At 41.1% G+C, this 25,826-nt stretch overlaps 2 protein-coding genes across 2 annotated transcripts; one reads left to right on the top strand and one right to left on the bottom strand.

Annotated features, from left to right (window-relative positions):
* Positions 1-4,724: 4,724 nt before the first annotated feature.
* purba (purine-rich element binding protein Ba) lies at positions 4,725-5,883 on the bottom strand. The gene has a single exon (XM_039659423.2). It carries the CDS (start codon positions 5,866-5,868, stop codon positions 4,897-4,899), a length of 972 nt encoding a protein of 323 aa, XP_039515357.2. The 5' UTR covers positions 5,869-5,883; the 3' UTR covers positions 4,725-4,896.
* A 1,458-nt stretch (positions 5,884-7,341) lies between these two features.
* Positions 7,342-10,324, top strand: h2az2a (H2A.Z variant histone 2a). Its single transcript, XM_039659899.2, has 5 exons — positions 7,342-7,483; positions 8,599-8,676; positions 9,482-9,595; positions 9,674-9,803; positions 9,894-10,324. Exons 1-5 carry the CDS (start codon positions 7,481-7,483, stop codon positions 9,953-9,955), a joined length of 387 nt encoding a protein of 128 aa, XP_039515833.1. The 5' UTR covers positions 7,342-7,480; the 3' UTR covers positions 9,956-10,324.
* Positions 10,325-25,826: the final 15,502 nt, after the last annotated feature.

Below are 25,826 nucleotides of genomic sequence, written 5' to 3'. Positions count from 1 at the left end.
TTTTAGCTTGTTTCGCCACATACATCTGAACATGGCAACACAAACGCTAAATATAGCCCTGGAAACCCTGCAGTCACATCTCTCTGATGCCCTCCTGCTTAAGCTCCTCCTCATCACTGGTGTATTACTTGCTTCCAAATTTCCATCCCTGCTCGTTGTTCTGATTTTTGGTAGATACTTTTATCCTACATAACTTATAGGCATTACAAGGACTTGCAGTTAAAGAAATGTTCCATGTCAAGAAGTGACAAAAAACAAAATAAACAAAAAATGTCCTTGAAACATGGTGGTACTGTGAGTGTTGTGATGAATCGCTTATTGAATCGAATGGGTTAGACTCCAGCCACCAAGAACAATAAACCAGTTTAGATAATTAATGGATGGAGAATATAGAATAGAACAGCAAGTGTGCGAAAACGCACTGAATTTGTTGTTGTTTTAAGGAGTTCTTATCATTAACAAAAACAAAAAAAAATTATTATTTGACAACATTAAAATTAGCAACATTTCTCATTTTAATTCAGATGGTACAGTCAGAATTTGGTGTGAACAGAATGAGAACATGGATCTGTCATGCTTTGTTACCACTGTGCAGGCTGGTGGTGGTGGTGTAATGGTGTGGGGGATGTTTTCTTGGCACACTTTAGGCCCCTTAGTGCCAATTGTGCATCATGTAAAAATGCTACGTCCTACCTGAGCATTGTTTCTGACCATGTCCATCCCTTTATGGCCACCATGTACCCATCCTCTGATAGCTACTTCCAGCAGGATAATGCACCATGTCACAAAGCTTGAATCATTTCAAATTGGTTTCTTGAACATGACAATTGAGTTCACTGTACTAAAATGGCCCCCACAGTCACCAAATCTCAACCCAATAGAGTTGAGATCTGGAGATCATTTTATAATTACAAAAGCACACAACAAAATTACTAAAACTTTCATTGAAATTAAATATAAAAATTATATAAATGTAAATAACACCGGCACATATATTTGTTTAAATATGTACATTTTTATGCATACTACTATTTGTAAGTTGCTTTATGTAAACTTGTCTGCTAAATATAAAATGTAAAATCAAACATTAAAATGTATTAATATAATTTATTACATGAATCGAGCCATTAGTTCACAGCACAATGTGTCCAATTTTTAAGTGCGCACATATTTTAGAGAACATTGCTGATTATTCAGTGGTGAAACTGTGCAGAACTAGTAACCACGTCTGCTCTGCCTGGCATACAAACACGGCAAGGTAAATGGATATCTGCCAGGATTATAGGATTGAGCGTGACTGTTCATGAAGCTCTCAGCACAATCTGAATGAACGACAGTCTGGCTGACAGCTGTTTGCATCTTATCCTCATCCATCTCAGAATGGCAGAGGATGTGAAATAATCTCCTAAATCAGGAACGCTCTGCCAGGCGTGCCAGTGCATACCCTTGAACTGTCATCAGTGAAGCTTATGTGTGTGAGTGTGTGTGTGTTATGAAAGCTTATGTGTGTGAGTGTGTGAGTTATGAAATCATGTCAGATGAGGGTCACTGGGTTTATCTCAGTATTGATGCAATAGGATGTTGTGGGATTGAAGAGGGATAGCTGTTAGTCGTCGTTTAACTTCATCTTTCCGTGTTTGTCTTTATTACAGCATTTATTTAACAATGGCATGTGAGATTAATAGAGTATTTGAAGAAAAATCTGTGAAGTAGTGCCAAACTCAGTTTCAAAACGTTTGCTCCAACTTTGACTAAACATGAACCATAATGAAGGCTTTCAGGATTACTTCAAACTTCATGTCAGGTGTGTTTGAGCATATAACTGACGTCTTGGGACGTCTTTTGACCATACGTCAACATCCACCTTTTAGGGGGTACCCTTAAACGTCGGTTAGATGACGATCCCGGGCCGTCCATGTCTTTCTTTCTTCAGTCGAAAAGAAATTAAGGTTTTTGATGAAAACATTCCAGGATTTTTCTCCATATAATGGACTTCAATGGGAACCAAACGGTGCAAGGTCCAAAAGACAGTTTCAGTGCAAACTGTTCAAAGGGCTTTAAACGATTCCAGACGGACGATGAATAAGGGTCTTATCAAGCGAAACAATCGCTCATTTAATTTTTTTTTTTTACAAAGTTCAAGTTTTATGAGCTCTAATGCCCGCCTTGCTCTGTTCTGTGTGACTCTCCTGTTCGAACTCATTCAAAATGAATGAATCTTTTCCCGAGTCAACTCGTTCATTTCGTTCGTTGAATGAACGAACGAAAAAATGAATCATTTTGCTTGATAAGACCCTTATTCATCGTCTGAAATCATTTAAAGACCTTTGAACAGTTTGCACTGAAACTGTCTTTTGGACCTTAAACCATTTGGTTCCCATTGAAGTCCATTATATGGAGAAAATCCTGGAATGTTTTCATCAAAAACCTTATTTTTTTTCAACTGAAGAAAGAAAGACATCTTGGATGACATGGGGGTGAGTAGATTGTCAGCAAAAGTTTTTTTTTTAAAGTGAACTAATCCTTTAATTCAAAAAGTTGCCCTTTTATTGTCAAAGCACAGCTCTCCTCAACATTATTTAAAGTAACATTTAAGACAATGCAGGATGTTCAAATCTCTAAGGGTGATAAATTGTATTAGTGATTCCTGCCGTAGCCAACACCACTAATGAGAGGTGGTTTTTAGGGTTGCCTTCAACTGCACCATCCTAGCAAAAACCTTTCTGCAGAAATGGCTTGCAATGTCCTTGAAGCCAGACTGAATCTGTGAAGTGGAACAAACAGAGAGTTTGCGAGATTCTGTTTCACACAGATAAGAGCAAGGCTAGAGCAGTCCTATTAAAACCAGACCTCAGTATGCATGAATTCAGCTGTTTAGGGCACCTTCTCATAAATACATTCATCAGAAATTATAATGTGAAATAGTAAGACTAGTTCAGCTAAAATGCATGACTATAAGCAATACAGGCTAAACATTAAAAAAAAGTATTTTGTAAAGTATAAATATGATTGTTTTGGGAGTTTGCAGACTCCTGCAGGATGCATGATTATTATGATCTCCTTTTTTATTTTATTTGTATTATAAGCTGAAGTAAACTGGGATATAGCTTTAAAAATAATTATTATTTTTGCAATTCCAGTTGGTGATGTTTGTGGTGCAGAAACATTTGATAGCAAGGATTGTGAATGAATGAAACATTAAATCAGAGGACAAACAAACGCTCATGTTCTCAGCAAAGATAATTTTTATTGTTCAAAGGAAGTTGTGGAGAATTACAGCAGTACACACTTGACTGAACAGCTGCCTTTATCACATAACACAGTACAGACAAGAATGATGTCAAAACTTAAATGGATATTGAAATTAGTAATAATAATAAAAAAAAATCACTATGGCTCCCAGATGGTGTATATGGCTAATTTATGTGGTTAAAGAAGGCCTGAAAATTGAACATCACTCCTTTCTTTCTCGTTAAAATTAAAAATGTGTAACACCCACACACAGCAGTAAGAAAAAAGAAAAAAAAGGATAACAGAGGGAAGTCGCAAACAGGCACACACATTTTGACAGATCTAGAAGAGAAGCTGACAAGTTGCAGTAAGACTCAGAGATGTAACACCTAAAAACAACTTAATACGTGGAGGAAGAGAATGTTAAGGAAAAAAAAAGTGTGTTGTTTTGTCATTTGGGTTGTTGAAAAAGGAATACAAACTAAACAGAGAACTTCGTCAAGTCTAGTTTGTATACTATTTTATTTATTTCTCTTCCAACCATAAGGACTATGTATGGAAAACCAGTAAGAAATATCCCCCTATATATAATTGCATCCGAGTTGTATTTGTTTAAATAGCTTGGAAGCATTTATAATTGATTCTATGTCTATGTATAAATATATTTCTGTATATATATTTCTGTATATTGTTTCTTTTAAAAATAAATCTATTTAAACCCAGATGGGTGTTGTTCAACATTTGATTTCCATTCCAGTTTTGTCACTGAAGCTCTCCACATATTAAATTAAAAAACTTCTAATTTGTCATGACCTGATGTTAAGCCTATACCAGGCTTACAGTATCATTCCCTTTAAAAGAGCCAGATCAAGCCCTGTATCATTAAAATTAGTGGCATCAGCACTAATGCACTTCCAAATTGAGTATATACAATCAGAGTGATTTGCTCTACCCTGACAAGAAACAGGAGGAAAACAAAATAAAACTCACCAGCCCGCGTGAACCTCAATAGTCAGAGAATTGGCGGAGCATGGATTTATAGCACCATTTGAAATGTTTGTACATTGTTGCTTGAACTGTATTGTGTGCCCACAAGTTGAACTCTTTAGCGGTCTCCAAATTTTACACTGTTTGATCTGAGTCTTATTATATATATATATATACACACACACACACACACACACACACACACACACACACATTTGCAGAGAACACTTTCCGAATGAGCTAACTATAAGATCCACACCACGTCATTCAGATGATGCTGGTTTGCTCTCCATCATATGGTACAACAGCAAAAACACCTATAGTAGAGATCATATCTGGATACACTAACACTAAACGTCCCGGTTGACTCTATTGTTAACTCAAGTCTCTGGGTGGTGGGGTCTTATTTTAAAAGGGAGAACTTTCAAAATGACAAGACCTATAGAGCAGCCAGCTGAAATATCCATTTATCTAGCCAAACATCGTCTATACTGCTTTAAAAGGGATTCTCTTACATATACATGACAGTGTTTCTCAGTCAAACATCTTTATTCGCCATAGAGCTTTAAATGTTCTTCGTTTCATGCACGGTAATTCTCTCCACTCCAGCGCGCGGTTCTCGCTCTGTGTGAGGTGGTTGTTGCCCCCCCAGCAAGGGAACACCCGTCCGGGTCACTGTCAGTCGTCATCGATGTCGTCGCCCTCCGACTCCTCTCCTCCTCTCCGCTCGTACACTTTATCTCGGTGTCGCTCCTGGATCTCCTTCATCTCCTCGGCGTAGCGGCTGAAAGCTCCGCCGAACTTGCTCCACGCTTTGAAGGGTATCGTGATAGAGTTTCTGTAACTGGGCTTCACCTCGCTCACCCGCAGAAACACCCCGTACTTGTTGGAGCCCACGTCAAAGAAGAACCGCTTGGAGTCCACCGTGATTGACGTGCCCTCGGGAAGCTCCCCGTAACCTCCGGCGCCGCCGCTGCCGCCGAGCAGCTCCTCGTCGTCCCCGCCGTAGTCGTCGATCAGCTTGGCCAGGGCGTCGCGAAACTCGATGAGACCCTGAGCAGGAAGGGCAATAGTTTGCCCGGATTGCATGCCACCCCCGGGCACTCCTCCTCCGCCGCCAAAACCACCAGGCCCGCGGTTGACGGTCTGACGGATCCGGAGGAACCTCCCCCGCTGGTTCTCCTTCAAATCGAGGTAGTATTTGCGATTCTCTCTCACTAGGAACTCGCTCTTCAAGGCCCGCCTAGGCCCGCCGTCCTCGCCGCTGGAGGACTGGGCGATCTGCTCCGGGGTGCTGGGTCCGAGCTGAGCGTAGTGCTCAATGAAATCGCCCAGGTAGTCCCGAAACTCAGCCGCGACTGACATGGAAAGTGTCAAGCGACTTTTGGAGCCACCAGCGCCGACCTCGGCGATCTTGATGAACCTGCCCTTCGAGTTCTGCTTCACGTCCAGGTAGAAACGCTTGTTTTGGATGTCAAGGCGTTTGGACGCCAGCTCCTGGGTCTCTTGATCCCTCTGGAAAGGCTGGAATCCGCTGCCTCCACCCCCTCCTCCACCACTACCACCGCCACCTCCTCCTCCGCTACCACCGCAGCCGCCGCTGCTTCCACCGCGCTCACTCCCACTATCCCCATCCGCCATCTTCACCATCACCCAGAGCTGCGTTATTTTTTCCCATCCGTATGTCGTCAGGTCCCGCCTTCTGACCCATTCCGAGGCATGGAAACGTCGTGTGAATGGCCCATAGCTCTGGAACGTCACTGTCTTAGGAACATCTTGTGATTGGATGTTGGATATGTCAGTCATAAATTCGCTTCTCCAATTGGACCGCGACCTGTCCGTTATGCGAGTACATACCACATTCCCATTCTCGTTGGCTCACTTGGACTGCCTGTCAACGTGTAAATCCCACCTTATTGTTTTGACAGTACCATGGGTGATTGGTGTACAGTGGTGTCGATAACGTACAAAAAAAAAAAAAAAAAAAAAAAACACTTTATTGCAGATACTACTCGAACTGTACATATAGAAGCATCAGTCGCTCACTACAGCGGTATTCACAATTTTCTAGCCCTTTAAACATACAAATAAGAACTTCTAAATAAAGTTAACACAAAAAGTTAAAAATATATTTTATATATATATATATATATATATATATATAATAAGACTATAAAATAGGCTATAATAAGAAAAAATTTAATTAGATTTAATTCAGAGACTATTGATGCAAATAAAATAAAAATAACTGGAAATATTTACCTTGAGGTTTACAGTCAGAAAAAAAGTCCGCCGCACTGCCAACCTGAAGCAAAGTAAATATTTTACTAATACTGTTTTCATTTGTTTTGGCCTTAATACAACGAGAGTATGAACACAATTAAGTTAACTATTTACCGTAAAACGTATTAATTTTTTATCATTTCATGTTTATCAGCATTCTGTCCCCTTTCTCGCATTTTTAAAAGTTTTTATCGTCTATGGTTTTAACTTTTTATGCGTACAAATATACAACACGTTCCTATATTCTCGCGAGGAAGGGTGTCTCGGAAAGGGTTTAAACATCGGATGACATGAGGGTCCTTGTCATCATAACCCCTGATTTAATGTATATGAGTGTAAGTAACAATCCACAAGTACAGTAGCCCACATCAATCTGTATAAAAAAAATGTTAAATCAAAGATCGAGTTTTATAACCCATTTTCTTTATACATCAAAGCCAGAGTCTCATATTGACATTTGACTATAAATTTATATTTATAAAAAGGACAAACATGTATTATTATCAACAGAAAATGTTTTAATACTTGATTTCGCTTCATGTGACAGTTGCCATTTATATTGAATATGAGATTAATAAGATAATGAAAAAAAGTTACATTTTGATTATAAGTTCTATTTGGTTTATGTGGTTTTATAATTGATCTTGCTCTTAAGCCTTGTCATTAACATGAAATCATACGTTTTCTGTAAATCGAGTAAATTTTTGGCAGTTGTCGTCACTATTAAAGTCCCGCCTACGTTTCATCCTGAACGAACATCATTCATCGATGGGGGATGGTAGAAGCAGATACAAGGTGAAATCTCATTGGCCTTCCCGAAATTCGAACGAACAACCGATGATCTGATTGGCTGGTTCCACTTCTCGGTATGCCTCGAGCGTTCTCTGCTGAACGGAGTTTATTGTTCCTCTGAGTCAAGAGGCGAAATAGATTTTAGCCAAACCTCACTGGATCCCATTCAAAGTAATACTTCGCTGAAATGGTATGAAATTCTTCGACCTTGGTCTGTATAAGCATTTGCTTAAACTCGAACTGTCCATTTGCCTGTTATATTGCTCATTTGTCGTCTGTTTGAATATTCTACGGTTAGCTCTGAGCTAACGCAGGTTGGATTCAGCGCTCATAGCCCGCGAGAGTAGCGCGTGCTAACAGTCTTTGTACTTTTTATTTAATTTATCACGACGTTTCTTGACCCAGTGCAAATGATTTGCATCTTGAACATAACTATCTTATATGTTTTGAAGGTTTTGTTGATATACGTCGCAGCTGTTGTGGAAATTTATCCAAGCAGCAAAGCTAAGCTAATCCGTCATCGGCAGTGGAGAGCTCGCGCTGATCAGTTTATAAATTGTTCATTTATTGTGTAACGTTGTGTAGTTCTTCAAAGACCATAAACTCCTAGGAATTGCGTTATGCATTTTTTTTGTATGTGCAGGTTTATGTCAGAAACACGGGCAACCTGTATTGTCAGTTTAGGGTGTCAATCATATGAGCGGGAGATGTACCTGTTATAGTAGGACTCATTGGCATTCAGGAAAGTGGCAGATGGCATTGCTTTAAGTTTTAAGGTAAACTTTAATTCATGTGAAGGAAGAATAGGATCCCATTCCTAATGGATATGTTTTACTCATACCCTCTGAATGGGAAACGGTGCCAATGGCCAAGAAAAGTGGAGTATTTTCTTCAAACCTGCGTTTTTTATAGGCCTTCTGTTTATACTATAACGTTACCTGTAATTATTTATTTGAAAAAGTAATGCATTAATAATACATGCCTTGTTGATTTGAACAATAATTGACACACATGACAATTTCTATTAAAAAAGTAAATGCTTTACAAAATGAAATATTATTTGATTTGTATTGAATTCATATGTCAAATTGTTTTTATTACATATTAATTTGTTAAATTGTTTTAAATAAAAATAATTTCTTAATATAATATTATTTAATTTGCACATCTCATATAGTGGAGTACAATTACCCCAAACCCCCAATAATTGTTTTCATACTTTTATTGATCATGCTGCTAGTTTGTTTTGTTGAAACTTAAATATGTTTGTGTGCGCTGGATCTGAGTCTATATATTGTTTTGTAGGCCGGAGGAAAGGCAGGTAAAGACAGTGGCAAAGCCAAGGCAAAAGCAGTGTCTCGCTCACAAAGGGCTGGACTTCAGGTAAGCTAATATTTTTCTTATTCGCTCTGCTGGCCATGCTGGTTTTCTGTTCCCAAAATTAACAATCCATTTGGTAGCCCTCAAACCGTATTGACTTAATAGCCCTTAATCCTGTAATTGTGGACAAATGTGGGCACAGAGGACTCAGGTGTGATCCTAATTTTTATTTATTATAAATGTTATATCGCTGGCTTCGATAAAGTTTTGTCTATCCATTTATGGTGGGTTTTTTTTTTTTGGGGGGGGGGGGCTGTTCTTGAATTTATTTACTTCACAAAGTCCCATATTTTCTATGTAAATTATGCTTATTTTTATGTTTCATTTTTTGCATTTTTTTAAACTATATTAAAATATCATTCCAATAAGTTCTTAGAGCTAAAACCTAAAGATGAAGTGACTTTGCTGTCACCTGTGTCTTATTTTGGCTTATTTTAGAATGCTCTAAATTACAGTTTTCCCATTCATTTCTATGGGTGCCCATTTTTGACCCAAATACAAGATAAAGGAGTTTTATTTTTTCACCCACTTAACATTGTAGAATTGAGTCAAAAAAAAAATAATTGTGTGTATTCAGGAGGCAAACTTAGGAAAAGTAGCCAAGTCTTGTACCACTCAGATCAACGGAAGTATTTTTTAAAAATAAATCAAAACTATTTTGCCCACATTTGTCCAGAATATGGTTTTAGGGTTAAGTGAAATGCCTTCAGTGAAATGGGTGTATATGTGGAATTTATTGGGTCACATTATTTCGAGTCGAATAATAGTCAGATACAACTTTCTAAGAATGCATATCTGAAATTTGTAGTTCCCAGTGGGTCGTATCCACAGGCACTTGAAGACCCGCACTACAAGCCACGGTCGTGTGGGAGCAACAGCAGCCGTGTACAGCGCAGCCATCCTTGAATATCTCACAGCTGAAGTAAGACTGTGCCATTGACCTGCAGGTTGCAACTCAAATATGTGGCAAGCTATTAATCAGGTTTAATTCTTGTTCTAGGTTTTGGAGTTGGCAGGAAATGCTTCAAAGGATCTGAAGGTGAAGCGTATCACTCCTCGCCATCTACAGTTGGCCATTCGTGGAGATGAGGAGTTGGATTCCCTCATCAAGGCAACTATTGCTGGTGGTGGTAAGTTGGAGTTTGTTTATGTTGCATACATACTGGTGTGTTTGATGGATGAGGATGTGAATCACTTGTGTGTTTGGTGTCTTCTCGCAGGTGTGATTCCACACATCCATAAGTCTCTGATTGGTAAGAAGGGCCAGCAGAAGACTGCGTAGTTCCCTTTGGGGTCGCTATGCTGACATGGACTCGAGGACTTGCATTTGGGATGTGTGACCAGATCAGCTTGTTCATCCATTCATCCGTTCTATTTTTCTTTTCTTTTTTTTTTAAGTTAATATTAATGTTATACTAGCTAACCACAAGTGATTTGTTAGTTTTTGTGTTAATGTTATATCGCCAAAACTAGAATGGCAAATAAGCCCCTCCTCCACCCCAACCCAGATGTCAGGTATTTTAGAGAGACAAACAGGAAGTGTCCGATCTTTCCTGTTGTGACTGTGGAATTGTTTGTTGAATTGGCCAGAGCTATGGAGCTGTTTTATACTGAAAAATGGAAGTGATAAAAACATTTTATACAAAACCGACATATTTGTTTTTATTTGATCTGCCATGTTCTTTTCAAAGTGATAGCAATTAATTATAGTTAATACATAAAATTAATGACACAACCATGAGATGTGGGGCTGCAGTGGTTCATGCAGTGGTAGTTTGTCTACAAACCAGAAGGTTGGTGGTTCAATCCCCGGTTCCACCTGACCAAGTGTCGAGGTGTCCATGAGTAAGACACCTAACCTCAGCTGCTCCCGATGAGCTGGATGGTGCCTTGTATGGCTGACACCACTGTCGGTGTGTGTGTGAATGAGTGAGTGAATGTGAGACAAAATGTAAAGAGCTTTGTTGGCCATTGGGTCTGTGAAAGTGCTATATAAATGCAGTCCATTTCCATGAGATAGTAAACTTTAGCATAATTTTAAAAATAAGGAATAATTTACTAAAATAATATTCTTAGGTGCAAATTGATTGTAATGTTTTTGGACACTTAATTGCATGTTATTGACAAAATTTGTTAAATGCAATTAGTTTAAATTCAGAGTGCCTCTTGACCAACTTAAGTACAACTTTTTACGAAATTTTATTTTAATTTAGTTTAAAGTACCCCGTTTTATAATAGTAATTTGATTTCACAGATTATCAAATCAAAGAGCCCATCATTTAATTTTCAGAAAATTTTACAAAAAATGTTTTTGTCATTGGGTAGTAAAATGTTGTCGCAAAGGGTGTACATCAGGTGGCGGCAAAGACCACATTTTAACTAATAGCCTGTTCCTGAGATTAACCTATTCAGACCCTGTGTCCATTATGTGTAGGTTTGAAAGCCTGTTACTGAAGTAACATTTTCAGTAATGCTGATTGAAATTTCTTTTATAAAAAAAAAAATATATGTCACATTATTGATACATTTTTGAAACTTTTTCATGTATAGAATATACAGTTCTGAAGTGCTTGAATATGTAGCTGATGAAAATATCTCAGATGTTGACTTTATGTGGAGTAATAAGGAAGATAGAGATGTAAGAAAAATATCCATATTTAAAATTTTATAAAGTAAAATAACTTCCGGCCAAAAGAACATATGGATTTGACTTAAATCTAAAGCGCAACTTAAATATGAATATTTTTAATATTGTATACAATATTGTATTGCTATCTGGGATCTCAATATCTCAGCTCTGGAAGGGTCTAGAGCCTCCATTTTTATTTGCACTCAGCTCCAAGTCTCATGGCCCTCTATCAGAAGTCAGAGTTTCAAGAAGATCAGAGAAACTTTTTTTTTTTGGACCGAAAAAGTCCAAAGGCTTTGCTCAGTGAAATACAGGCTGATGGTCGACCTGCTGGGCATTGCTGCCTGAGCCTGACGCACCTCCACCGGTGCCTTTTGTGCAGGTGTGCTCCACCTCTTTGGGCATAAAACGGGTCATCATCATTGATGTTTCGCTCCTTTAACCCCAGTACATCTCCTGATGGCGGAGTGATGGCAGGGATCACTCCCTGCCACCCCCTGCTGATGCCCTAGATGTTACTTGGCCCCCATCCCTTGTGCTTTCTCCTTAGCCACAGCCAAAAGCTGCCCCTCTCAGCTTCCTCTGCCAGTTCTTTAATGGCTTTTCGACACCCTGCTCCTGTACATCCCATTTCGCGGAGCAGACGAACCGTTGAGGACCCAACGAAGCCCCTACATCCCACTTCAACCGGACACGTGGTGGCTTTCCAGCCAGCCTCTTTGCAGGCTTCTACCAGATCTGCATACTTGGCACGCTTCCGTTCGTTGGCAGTCTCCATTCCCTCCTCCCATGGGACAGTAAGCTCCACCAACAAGATGGTCTTGCATAACTGACCACATGATCAGGTCTGGCCGGAGCAAACTTTCCACAATCTCCCTGGGGAATTGGAGCTGCCTCCACAGGTCGACCCTCATGACTCCATGACTCTAGCTGTTGCAATCTGGTGAGGGTGATTGATTTTTTTCCCGGGGCCTTGCAAACAGGATGGGACTTCTCCTTGGTCCAAAAGGTCTTCTATTAGCATCCTGTCTACACGACTCTGCCACCTCTGCTCGTTTCCTCAACACCAGATGGTGTCGCCACCTATAGCGGCCTTGGGACAATGCTGTCTTGCAGCCTGACAGGATGTGCCGGAGGCTTGCATTGCTGGTACTGCAAAGGGGGCAGAGTTCTTCAGTGCCGGACCACTGATGGAGGTTTTTGGGACAAGGTAGGGTGTCTTAAGTAGATCTAATCAGGAAGCTGAGTCTGGCTTGGGGTTTCTTCCACAGATCAGACCATGACAGATGCCTGTCTGTGACACCTTCCCATGACATCCAGCCTCCCTGCCGGCTCTGAGACACCGCTTTGATGTTAAGGCGCTCCTGCTCAGTCCTTGTCACTTCTGCCACCACCATGGCTTTCCGCTCCTCCTTGGAGGCCTTTGACCAGAAGAGGGGGGTCTCACTCCTCCCAAGGCCTGCTCGACCCTCCTGGACTCTGCCGACTATTTCACAGTGTTTCAGCCTGCTAATTGCCCTGTCGACCTCTTCTTGGGCTTTCCACTTCCTTCCTGTTCGTATATTAGGGCCAGCTGCTCTCACCAGTTGATCAGTGGATTCCCTCAGCTCCAGCACCATCCGAGCCTTCTCCTGCTTGTATCCCAGGCCTGAAGAATCCAGAGTTTCAAGAAGATTGGATAAACTTATTTTTTCGCACAAAAAAAAAAACCGACAGGGGTACCATTGTGTTACCCCTGTCGTTTTTTTTTTGGTGCGAAAAAATAAGTTTATCCAATCTTCTTGAAACTCTGGATTCTGATAGAGGGCCATGGGATTTGGACATGAGTGCAAAAATGGAGGCTCTAGACCCTTCCAGAGCTGAGATATTGAGATAGCATTTATGCTGTTATAAATATCTCAATATCTCAGATCTGGAAGGGTCTAGAGCCTCCATTTTTGCACTCAGGTGTAAGTCCCATGGCCCTCTATCAGAATCTATAGTTTCAAGAAGATTGGAGAAACGTATTTTTTCGCACCAAAAAAAACAAAAAAAAAAACGACAGGGGGTATCAATGTCGCTTTTTTTCTGGGTCGAAATTTTGAGTTTCTCTCATCTTCTTGAAACTCTGGATTCTGATCGAGGGATATGAGACTTAGACCTGAGTGCAAAAATGGAGGCTCTAGACCCTTCCAGAGCTGAGATATTGAGATCCCACGTAGCATTTATGCTATTGTAAATATCTCAATAGGGGAAAAAAGTAGGCGAGCAAAAAAGTATGTTCGAATCCTCAATATTTATAAAAGAGTAGGCGAGATTTCCCTGGTTGACAGACTAATTATTGGAACTGGGAGATTTGGACGATAGTGCGTTCGAATAGCCCTACTTTCCTACTATATAGTAGGCGAAAACAGGACGTGAAAGAAGCAGTACGTTCGAAAATCAGTATTCATAAAAGAGTAGGCGAGAAGTTCCCGGATGATCTCCTGCTTTCGCCCAGATATTTAAGTGCTTGTCCGATGGTACTCATCTATCACAGGAGGCCACGCGAGAGGATACGTCATTATGAACATCGCGGAGATCAGCTGCGCGGGGGTTTTCAAATGTGAGTAAACACGGTTCCTTGTGTTTAACTCGTATGTGTTAAACTATAGAGTAAACGTTTTAACACTTGAAGGTATAAAGGAGTTGGACAGTATAGTACAGTTGTGATTTTGCTGTAAACACGTTTTATTATGTATAGCTAGTTAACAGGGGAGCTCCAGTGAGTACACGTAATTTTTAGGGCTGTGAAAAAATTAATTGCGATTAATCGCATCCAAAATAAAAGTCTGTGTTTACATAATATATTTGTGTGTGCTGTATATAATTATTTTGTATATATAAATACACACACATGCATGTATATATTTAAGAAAATGTGTTATTCATGTAAAATATTTATATTTATATAATATAGATTATGCATTTATATATATATATACAGAATTGAAGCGCAAATAATTCTTAAATATATACATGCATGCATAGGTATTTATATATACAAAATAATTATATACAGCACACACAAATATATTATGTAAACACAGACTTTTATTTTGGATGCGATTAATCGCAATTAATTTTTGCACAGCCCTAGTAATTTTTCATGTTGTGATGTCACATCACAACATGAAAAATTCATCTGAGAGTAAGGTTTGCTGTGCTATTATGTAGGATAATTCACTGTTGTCAACACTGTTACCATTAGACAAATGTGCTGTAAATAAGGCAAATAAACAAATCTATAAAGTAACTAAACATAATATATATTTAATTTGTCCCTTATTAGTGTTTATATATTGAGGAACATTTAAGTTGGATTAAAAGTGAGTTAACACATTAATCTCAGCATGTAAATGCAGTGTTGAGCTCGTAATGTGAATCTTGTCTGTATTCGCCAAAAAAAAAAAACGTAAGGGGTAACGCTGTCGTTTTTTTTTTCTGGTCAAAATTTTGAGTTTCGATATCTCAGCTCTGGAAGCGTCTAGAGCCTCAATTTTTGCACTCAGGTCTAAGTCTCATGGCCCTCTATCAGAATCCAGAGTTTTACGAAGATTGGGGATACTTAATTTTTCGCCCCCCCCCCCCCCCAAAAAAACCGTAAGGGGTAACACTGTCGTTTTTTTTTTCTAGTCGAAATTTTGAGTTTTGATATCTCAGCTCTGGAAGGGTCTAGAGCCTCCATTTTGCACTCAGGTCTAAGTCTCATGGCCCTCTATCAGAATCCAGAGTTTTGAGAAGATTGGGGATACTTAATTTTTCAGCCCCCCAAAAAAAACGTAAGGGGTAACACTGTCGTTTTTTTTTCTGGTCGAAATTTTGAGTTTCGATATCTCAGCTCTGGAAGGGTCTAGAGCCTCCATTTTTGCACTCAGGCCTAAGTCTCGTGGTCCTCTATCAGAATCCAGAGTTTTGAGAAGATTGGGGATACTTAATTTTTCGCCCCCCCCCCCCCAAAAAAAAACGTAAGGGGTAACACTGTCGTTTTTTTTTTTTCTGGTTGAAATTTTGAGTTTTGATATCTCAGCTCTGGAAGGGTCTAGAGCCTCCATTTTTGCACTCAGGTCTAAGTCTCATGGCCCTCTATCAGAATCCAGAGTTTTGAGAAGATTGGGGATACTTAATTTTTCACCCCCCCAAAAAAAACGTAAGGGGTAACACTGTCGTTTTTTTTTTCTGGTTGAAATTTTGAGTTTCGATATCTCAGCTCTGGAAGGGTTTAGAGCCTCCATTTTTGCACTCAGGCCTAAGTCTCGTGGTCCTCTATCAGAATCCAGAGTTTTGAGAAGATTGGGGATACTTAATTTTTCAGCCCCCCCAAAAAAATGTAAGGGGTAACACTGTCGTTTTTTTTTCTGGTCGAAATTTTGAGTTTCGATATCTCAGCTCTGGAAGGGTCTAGAGCCTCCATTTTTGCACTCAGGCCTAAGTCTCGTGGTCCTCTATCAGAATCCAGAGTTTTGAGAAGATTGGGGATACTTAATTTCCCCCCCCCCCCCCAAAAAAACGTAAGGGGTAACACTGTCGTTTTTTTTTTCTGGTTGAAATTTTGAGTTTCGATATCTCAGCTCTGGAAGGGTTTAGAGCCTCCATTTTTGCACTCAGGTCTAAGTCTCGTGGTCCTCTATCAGAATCCAGAGTTTTGAGAAGATTGGGGATACTTAATTTTTCGCCCCCCCCCAAAAAAAACGTAAGGGGTAACACTGTCGTTTTTTTTTTCTGGTTGAAATTTTGAGTTTTGATATCTCAGCTCTGGAAGGGTCTAGAGCCTCAATTTTTGCACTCAGGTCTAAGTCTCATGGCCCTCTATCATAATCCAGAGTTTTGAGAAGATTGGAGAAACTTGATTTTTCGCCCGAAAACGCAAAAAAACGTAAGGGGTAACACTGTCGTTTTTTTTTCGGGTCGAAATTTTGAGTTTCGATATCTCAACTCTGGAAGGGTCTAGAGCCTCCATTTTTGCGCTCAGGGCAAAGTCTCGCGGCCCTCTATCATAATCCAGAGTTTTGAGAAGATTGGAGAAACTTGATTTTTCGCCCAATAACACAAAAAAACGTAAGGGGTAACACTGGCGTTTTTTTTCGGGTCGAAATTTTGAGTTTCGATATCTCAGCTCTGGAAGGGTCTAGAGCCTCCGTTTTTGCGCTCAGGGCAAAGTCTCGCGGCCCTCTATCATAATCCAGAGTTTTGAGAAGATTGGGGATACTTAATTTTTCGCCCCCCCAAAAAAAACGTAAGGGGTAACACTGTCGTTTTTTTTTTCTGGTTGAAATTTTGAGTTTCGATATCTCAGCTCTGGAAGGGTTTAGAGCCTCCATTTTTGCACTCAGGCCTAAGTCTCGTGGTCCTCTATCAGAATCCAGAGTTTTGAGAAGATTGGGGATACTTAATTTTTCAGCCCCCCCAAAAAAATGTAAGGGGTAACACTGTCGTTTTTTTTTCTGGTCGAAATTTTGAGTTTCGATATCTCAGCTCTGGAAGGGTCTAGAGCCTCCATTTTTGCACTCAGGCCTAAGTCTCGTGGTCCTCTATCAGAATCCAGAGTTTTGAGAAGATTGGGGATACTTAATTTCCCCCCCCCCCCCAAAAAAAACGTAAGGGGTAACACTGTCGTTTTTTTTTTCTGGTTGAAATTTTGAGTTTCGATATCTCAGCTCTGGAAGGGTTTAGAGCCTCCATTTTTGCACTCAGGTCTAAGTCTCGTGGTCCTCTATCAGAATCCAGAGTTTTGAGAAGATTGGGGATACTTAATTTTTCGCCCCCCCCAAAAAAAACGTAAGGGGTAACACTGTCGTTTTTTTTTTCTGGTTGAAATTTTGAGTTTTGATATCTCAGCTCTGGAAGGGTCTAGAGCCTCAATTTTTGCACTCAGGTCTAAGTCTCATGGCCCTCTATCATAATCCAGAGTTTTGAGAAGATTGGAGAAACTTGATTTTTCGCCCGAAAACGCAAAAAAACGTAAGGGGTAACACTGTCGTTTTTTTTTCGGGTCGAAATTTTGAGTTTCGATATCTCAACTCTGGAAGGGTCTAGAGCCTCCATTTTTGCGCTCAGGGCAAAGTCTCGCGGCCCTCTATCATAATCCAGAGTTTTGAGAAGATTGGAGAAACTTGATTTTTCGCCCAATAACACAAAAAAACGTAAGGGGTAACACTGGCGTTTTTTTTCGGGTCGAAATTTTGAGTTTCGATATCTCAGCTCTGGAAGGGTCTAGAGCCTCCGTTTTTGCGCTCAGGGCAAAGTCTCGCGGCCCTCTATCATAATCCAGAGTTTTGAGAAGATTGGGGATACTTAATTTTTCGCCCGAAAACGCAAAAAAACGTAAGGGGTAACACTGTCATTTTTTTTTCGGGTCGAAATTTTGAGTTTCGATATCTCAGCTCTGGAAGGGTCTAGAGCCTCCATTTTTGCGCTCAGGGCAAAGTCTCGCGGCCCTCTATCATAATCCAGAGTTTTGAGAAGATTGGAGAAACTTGATTTTTCGCCTGAAAACGCAAAAAAACGTAAGGGGTAACACTGTCGTTTTTTTTTCGGGTCGAAATTTTGAGTTTCGATATCTCAGCTCTGGAAGGGTCTAGAGCCTCCATTTTTGCGCTCAGGCCAAAGTCTCGCGGCCCTCTATCATAATCCAGAGTTTTGAGAAGATTGGAGAAACTTGATTTTTCGCCCGAAAACGCAAAAAAACGTAAGGGGTAACACTGTCGGTTTTTTTTCGGGTCGAAATTTTGAGTTTCGATATCTCAGCTCTGGAAGGGTCTAGAGCCTCCATTTTTGCGCTCAGGGCAAAGTCTCGCGGCCCTCTATCATAATCCAGAGTTTTGAGAAGATTGGAGAAACTTGATTTTTCGCCCGAAAACGCAAAAAAACGTAAGGGGTAACACTGTCGTTTTTTTTTCGGGTCGACATTTTGAGTTTCGATATCTCAGCTCTGGAAGGGTCTAGAGCCTCCATTTTTGCGCTCAGGCCAAAGTCTCGCGGCCCTCTATCATAATCCAGAGTTTTGAGAAGATTGGAGAAACTTGATTTTTCGCCCGAAAACGCAAAAAAACGTAAGGGGTAACACTGTCGTTTTTTTTTCGGGTCGAAATTTTGAGTTTCGATATCTCAGCTCTGGAAGGGTCTAGAGCCTCCATTTTTGCGCTCAGGGCAAAGTCTCGCGGCCCTCTATCATAATCCAGAGTTTTGAGAAGATTGGGGATACTTAATTTTTCGCCCAAAAAAAAACGTAAGGGGTAACACTGTCGTTTTTTTTTCGGGTCGAAATTTTGAGTTTCGATATCTCAGCTCTGGAAGGGTCTAGAGCCTCCATTTTTGCGCTCAGGGCAAAGTCTCGCGGCCCTCTATCATAATCCAGAGTTTTGAGAAGATTGGAGAAACTTGATTTTTCGCCCGAAAACGCAAAAAAACGTAAGGGGTAACACTGTCGTTTTTTTTTCGGGTCGAAATTTTGAGTTTCGATATCTCAGCTCTGGAAGGGTCTAGAGCCTCCATTTTTGCGCTCAGGCCAAAGTCTCGCGGCCCTCTATCATAATCCAGAGTTTTGAGAAGATTGGAGAAACTTGATTTTTCGCCCGAAAACGCAAAAAAACGTAAGGGGTAACACTGTCGGTTTTTTTTCGGGTCGAAATTTTGAGTTTCGATATCTCAGCTCTGGAAGGGTCTAGAGCCTCCATTTTTGCGCTCAGGGCAAAGTCTCGCGGCCCTCTATCATAATCCAGAGTTTTGAGAAGATTGGAGAAACTTGATTTTTCGCCCGAAAACGCAAAAAAACGTAAGGGGTAACACTGTCGTTTTTTTTTCGGGTCGACATTTTGAGTTTCGATATCTCAGCTCTGGAAGGGTCTAGAGCCTCCATTTTTGCGCTCAGGCCAAAGTCTCGCGGCCCTCTATCATAATCCAAAGTTTTGAGAAGATTGGAGAAACTTGATTTTTCGCCCGAAAACGCAAAAAAACGTAAGGGGTAACACTGTCGTTTTTTTTTCGGGTCGAAATTTTGAGTTTCGATATCTCAGCTCTGGAAGGGTCTAGAGCCTCCATTTTTGCGCTCAGGGCAAAGTCTCACGGCCCTCTATCATAATCCAGAGTTTTGAGAAGATTGGGGATACTTAATTTTTCGCCCAAAAAAAAAACGTAAGGGGTAACACTGTCGTTTTTTTTTCGGGTCGAAATTTTGAGTTTCGATATCTCAGCTCTGGAAGGGTCTAGAGCCTTCATTTTTGCGCTCAGGGCAAAGTCTCGCGGCCCTCTATCATAATCCAGAGTTTTGAGAAGATTGGAGAAACTTGATTTTTCACCCGAAAAACGCAAAAAAACGTAAGGGGTAACACTGTCGTTTTTTTTTTTCGGGTCGAAATTTTTAGTTTCGATATCTCAGCTCTGGAAGGGTCTAGAGCCTCCATTTTTGCACTCAGGTCAAAGTCTCGCGGCCCTCTATCATAATCCAGAGTTTTGAGAAGATTGGAGAAACTTGATTTTTCGCCCGAAAACGCAAAAAAACGTAAGGGGTAACACTGTCGTTTTTTTTTCGGGTCGAAATTTTGAGTTTCGATATCTCAGCTCTGGAAGGGTCTAGAGCCTCCATTTTTGCGCTCAGGCCAAGGTCTCGCGGCCCTCTATCATAATCCAGAGTTTTGAGAAGATTGGAGAAACTTGATTTTTCACCCGAAAACGCAAAAAAACGTAAGGGGTAACACTGTCGTTTTTTTTTCGGGTCGAAATTTTGAGTTTCGATATCTCAGCTCTGGAAGGGTCTAGAGCCTCCATTTTTGCGCTCAGGGCAAAGTCTCGCGGCCCTCTATCATAATCCAGAGTTTTGAGAAGATTGGAGAAACTTGATTTTTCGCCCGAAAACGCAAAAAAACGTAAGGGGTAACACTGTCGTTTTTTTTTCGGGTCGAAATTTTGAGCTTCGATATCACAGCTCTGGAAGGGTCTAGAGCCTCCATTTTTGCGCTCAGGGCAAAGTCTCGCGGCCCTCTATCATAATCCAGAGTTTTGAGAAGATTGGAGAAACTTGATTTTTCACCCGAAAAACGTAAGGGGTAACACTGTCGTTTTTTTTTTCGGGTCGAAATTTTGAGTTTCGATATCTCAGCTCTGGAAGGGTCTAGAGCCTCCATTTTTGCGCTCAGGCCAAAGTCTCGCGGCCCTCTATCATAATCCAGAGTTTTGAGAAGATTGTAGAAACTTGATTTTTCGCCCGAAAACGCAAAAAAACGTAAGGGGTAACACTGTCGTTTTTTTTTTCGGGTCGAAATTTTGAGTTTTGATATCTCAGCTCTGGAAGGGTCTAGAGCCTCCATTTTTGTGCTCAGGGCAAAGTCTCGCGGCCCTCTATCATAATCCAGAGTTTTGAGAAGATTGGAGAAACTTGATTTTTCGCCCGAAAACGCAAAAAAACGTAAGGGGTAACACTCTCGTTTTTTTTTCGGGTCGAAATTTTGAGTTTCGATATCTCAGCTCTGGAAGGGTCTAGAGCCTCCATTTTTGCGCTCAGGGCAAAGTCTCGCGGCCCTCTATCATAATCCAGAGTTTTGAGAAGATTGGAGAAACTTGATTTTTCGCCCGAAAACGCAAAAAAACGTAAGGGGTAACACTGTCGTTTTTTTTTTCGGGTCGAAATTTTGAGTTTCGATATCTCAGCTCTGGAAGGGTCTAGAGCCTCCATTTCTGCGCTCAGGGCAAAGTCTCGCGGCCCTCTATCATAATCCAGAGTTTTGAGAAGATTGTAGAAACTTGATTTTTCGCCCGAAAACGCAAAAAAACGTAAGGGGTAACACTGTCGTTTTTTTTTCGGGTCGAAATTTTGAGTTTTGATATCTCAGCTCTGGAAGGGTCTAGAGCCTCCATTTTTGCGCTCAGGCCAAAGTCTCGCGGCCCTCTATCATAATCCAGAGTTTTGAGAAGATTGGAGAAACTTGATTTTTCGCCCGAAAACGCAAAAAAACGTAAGGGGTAACACTGTCGTTTTTTTTTCGGGTCGAAATTTTGAGTTTCGATATCTCAGCTCTGGAAGGGTCTAGAGCCTCCATTTTTGCGCTCAGGTCAAAGTCTCGCGGCCCTCTATCATAATCCAGAGTTTTGAGAAGATTGGAGAAACTTGATTTTTCGCCTGAAAACGCAAAAAAACGTAAGGGGTAACACTGTCGTTTTTTTTTCGGGTCGAAATTTTGAGTTTCGATATCTCAGCTCTGGAAGGGTCTAGAGCCTCCATTTTTGCGCTCAGGCCAAAGTCTCGCGGCCCTCTATCATAATCCAGAGTTTTGAGAAGATTGGAGAAACTTGATTTTTCGCCCGAAAACACAAAAAAACGTAAGGGGTAACACTGTCGTTTTTTTTTTCGGGTCGAAATTTTGAGTTTCGATATCTCAGCTCTGGAAGGGTCTAGAGCCTCCATTTTTGCGCTCAGGGCAAAGTCTCGCGGCCCTCTATCATAATCCAGAGTTTTGAGAAGATTGGGGATACTTAATTTTTCGCCCAAAAAAAAACGTAAGGGGTAACACTGTCGTTTTTTTTTCGGGTCGAAATTTTGAGTTTCGATATCTCAGCTCTGGAAGGGTCTAGAGCCTCCATTTTTGCGCTCAGGGCAAAGTCTCGCGGCCCTCTATCATAATCCAGAGTTTTGAGAAGATTGGAGAAACTTGATTTTTCGCCCGAAAACGCAAAAAAACGTAAGGGGTAACACTGTCGTTTTTTTTTCGGGTCGAAATTTTGAGTTTCGATATCTCAGCTCTGGAAGGGTCTAGAGCCTCCATTTTTGCGCTCAGGCCAAAGTCTCGCGGCCCTCTATCATAATCCAGAGTTTTGAGAAGATTGGAGAAACTTGATTTTTCGCCCGAAAACGCAAAAAAACGTAAGGGGTAACACTGTCGGTTTTTTTTCGGGTCGAAATTTTGAGTTTCGATATCTCAGCTCTGGAAGGGTCTAGAGCCTCCATTTTTGCGCTCAGGGCAAAGTCTCGCGGCCCTCTATCATAATCCAGAGTTTTGAGAAGATTGGAGAAACTTGATTTTTCGCCCGAAAACGCAAAAAAACGTAAGGGGTAACACTCTCGTTTTTTTTTCGGGTCGAAATTTTGAGTTTCGATATCTCAGCTCTGGAAGGGTCTAGAGCCTCCATTTTTGCGCTCAGGGCAAAGTCTCGCGGCCCTCTATCATAATCCAGAGTTTTGAGAAGATTGGAGAAACTTGATTTTTCGCCCGAAAACGCAAAAAAACGTAAGGGGTAACACTGTCGTTTTTTTTTTCGGGTCGAAATTTTGAGTTTCGATATCTCAGCTCTGGAAGGGTCTAGAGCCTCCATTTCTGCGCTCAGGGCAAAGTCTCGCGGCCCTCTATCATAATCCAGAGTTTTGAGAAGATTGTAGAAACTTGATTTTTCGCCCGAAAACGCAAAAAAACGTAAGGGGTAACACTGTCGTTTTTTTTTCGGGTCGAAATTTTGAGTTTCGATATCTCAGCTCTGGAAGGGTCTAGAGCCTCCATTTTTGCGCTCAGGGCAAAGTCTCGCGGCCCTCTATCATAATCCAGAGTTTTGAGAAGATTGGAGAAACTTGATTTTTCGCCCGAAAACGCAAAAAAACGTAAGGGGTAACACTGTCGTTTTTTTTTCGGGTCGAAATTTTGAGTTTCGATATCTCAGCTCTGGAAGGGTCTAGAGCCTCCATTTTTGCGCTCAGGTCAAAGTCTCGCGGCCCTCTATCATAATCCAGAGTTTTGAGAAGATTGGAGAAACTTAATTTTTCGCCTGAAAACGCAAAAAAACGTAAGGGGTAACACTGTCGTTTTTTTTTCGGGTCGAAATTTTGAGTTTCGATATCTCAGCTCTGGAAGGGTCTAGAGCCTCCATTTTTGCGCTCAGGCCAAAGTCTCGCGGCCCTCTATCATAATCCAGAGTTTTGAGAAGATTGGGGATACTTAATTTTTCGCCCAAAAAAAAAACGTAAGGGGTAACACTGTCGTTTTTTTTTCGGGTCGAAATTTTGAGTTTCGATATCTCAGCTCTGGAAGGGTCTAGAGCCTCCATTTTTGCGCTCAGGGCAAAGTCTCGCGGCCCTCTATCATAATCCAGAGTTTTGAGAAGATTGGAGAAACTTGATTTTTCACCCGAAAAACGCAAAAAAACGTAAGGGGTAACACTGTCGTTTTTTTTTTTCGGGTCGAAATTTTTAGTTTCGATATCTCAGCTCTGGAAGGGTCTAGAGCCTCCATTTTTGCACTCAGGTCAAAGTCTCGCGGCCCTCTATCATAATCCAGAGTTTTGAGAAGATTGGAGAAACTTGATTTTTCGCCCGAAAACGCAAAAAAACGTAAGGGGTAACACTGTCGTTTTTTTTTCGGGTCGAAATTTTGAGTTTCGATATCTCAGCTCTGGAAGGGTCTAGAGCCTCCATTTTTGCGCTCAGGCCAAGGTCTCGCGGCCCTCTATCATAATCCAGAGTTTTGAGAAGATTGGAGAAACTTGATTTTTCACCCGAAAACGCAAAAAAACGTAAGGGGTAACACTGTCGTTTTTTTTTCGGGTCGAAATTTTGAGTTTCGATATCTCAGCTCTGGAAGGGTCTAGAGCCTCCATTTTTGCGCTCAGGGCAAAGTCTCGCGGCCCTCTATCATAATCCAGAGTTTTGAGAAGATTGGAGAAACTTGATTTTTCGCCCGAAAACGCAAAAAAACGTAAGGGGTAACACTGTCGTTTTTTTTTCGGGTCGAAATTTTGAGCTTCGATATCACAGCTCTGGAAGGGTCTAGAGCCTCCATTTTTGCGCTCAGGGCAAAGTCTCGCGGCCCTCTATCATAATCCAGAGTTTTGAGAAGATTGGAGAAACTTGATTTTTCGCCCGAAAAACGTAAGGGGTAACACTGTCGTTTTTTTTTTCGGGTCGAAATTTTGAGTTTCGATATCTCAGCTCTGGAAGGGTCTAGAGCCTCCATTTTTGCGCTCAGGCCAAAGTCTCGCGGCCCTCTATCATAATCCAGAGTTTTGAGAAGATTGTAGAAACTTGATTTTTCGCCCGAAAACGCAAAAAAACGTAAGGGGTAACACTGTCGTTTTTTTTTTCGGGTCGAAATTTTGAGTTTTGATATCTCAGCTCTGGAAGGGTCTAGAGCCTCCATTTTTGTGCTCAGGGCAAAGTCTCGCGGCCCTCTATCATAATCCAGAGTTTTGAGAAGATTGGAGAAACTTGATTTTTCGCCCGAAAACGCAAAAAAACGTAAGGGGTAACACTCTCGTTTTTTTTTCGGGTCGAAATTTTGAGTTTCGATATCTCAGCTCTGGAAGGGTCTAGAGCCTCCATTTTTGCGCTCAGGGCAAAGTCTCGCGGCCCTCTATCATAATCCAGAGTTTTGAGAAGATTGGAGAAACTTGATTTTTCGCCCGAAAACGCAAAAAAACGTAAGGGGTAACACTGTCGTTTTTTTTTTCGGGTCGAAATTTTGAGTTTCGATATCTCAGCTCTGGAAGGGTCTAGAGCCTCCATTTCTGCGCTCAGGGCAAAGTCTCGCGGCCCTCTATCATAATCCAGAGTTTTGAGAAGATTGGAGAAACTTGATTTTTCGCCCGAAAACGCAAAAAAACGTAAGGGGTAACACTGTCGTTTTTTTTTCGGGTCGAAATTTTGAGCTTCGATATCACAGCTCTGGAAGGGTCTAGAGCCTCCATTTTTGCGCTCAGGGCAAAGTCTCGCGGCCCTCTATCATAATCCAGAGTTTTGAGAAGATTGGAGAAACTTGATTTTTCGCCCGAAAAACGTAAGGGGTAACACTGTCGTTTTTTTTTTCGGGTCGAAATTTTGAGTTTCGATATCTCAGCTCTGGAAGGGTCTAGAGCCTCCATTTTTGCGCTCAGGCCAAAGTCTCGCGGCCCTCTATCATAATCCAGAGTTTTGAGAAGATTGTAGAAACTTGATTTTTCGCCCGAAAACGCAAAAAAACGTAAGGGGTAACACTGTCGTTTTTTTTTTCGGGTCGAAATTTTGAGTTTTGATATCTCAGCTCTGGAAGGGTCTAGAGCCTCCATTTTTGTGCTCAGGGCAAAGTCTCGTGGCCCTCTATCATAATCCAGAGTTTTGAGAAGATTGGAGAAACTTGATTTTTCGCCCGAAAACGCAAAAAAACGTAAGGGGTAACACTCTCGTTTTTTTTTCGGGTCGAAATTTTGAGTTTCGATATCTCAGCTCTGGAAGGGTCTAGAGCCTCCATTTTTGCGCTCAGGGCAAAGTCTCGCGGCCCTCTATCATAATCCAGAGTTTTGAGAAGATTGGAGAAACTTGATTTTTCGCCCGAAAACGCAAAAAAACGTAAGGGGTAACACTGTCGTTTTTTTTTTCGGGTCGAAATTTTGAGTTTCGATATCTCAGCTCTGGAAGGGTCTAGAGCCTCCATTTCTGCGCTCAGGGCAAAGTCTCGCGGCCCTCTATCATAATCCAGAGTTTTGAGAAGATTGTAGAAACTTGATTTTTCGCCCGAAAACGCAAAAAAACGTAAGGGGTAACACTGTCGTTTTT

The sequence above is a fragment of the Pimephales promelas genome, chromosome 4 (assembly GCF_988280905.1).
Source record: "Pimephales promelas chromosome 4, fPimPro1.hap1.1, whole genome shotgun sequence".
In the NCBI taxonomy this organism is placed as follows: domain Eukaryota; kingdom Metazoa; phylum Chordata; class Actinopteri; order Cypriniformes; family Leuciscidae; genus Pimephales; species Pimephales promelas.
This window is presented reverse-complemented; position numbering and strand designations above follow the sequence as displayed.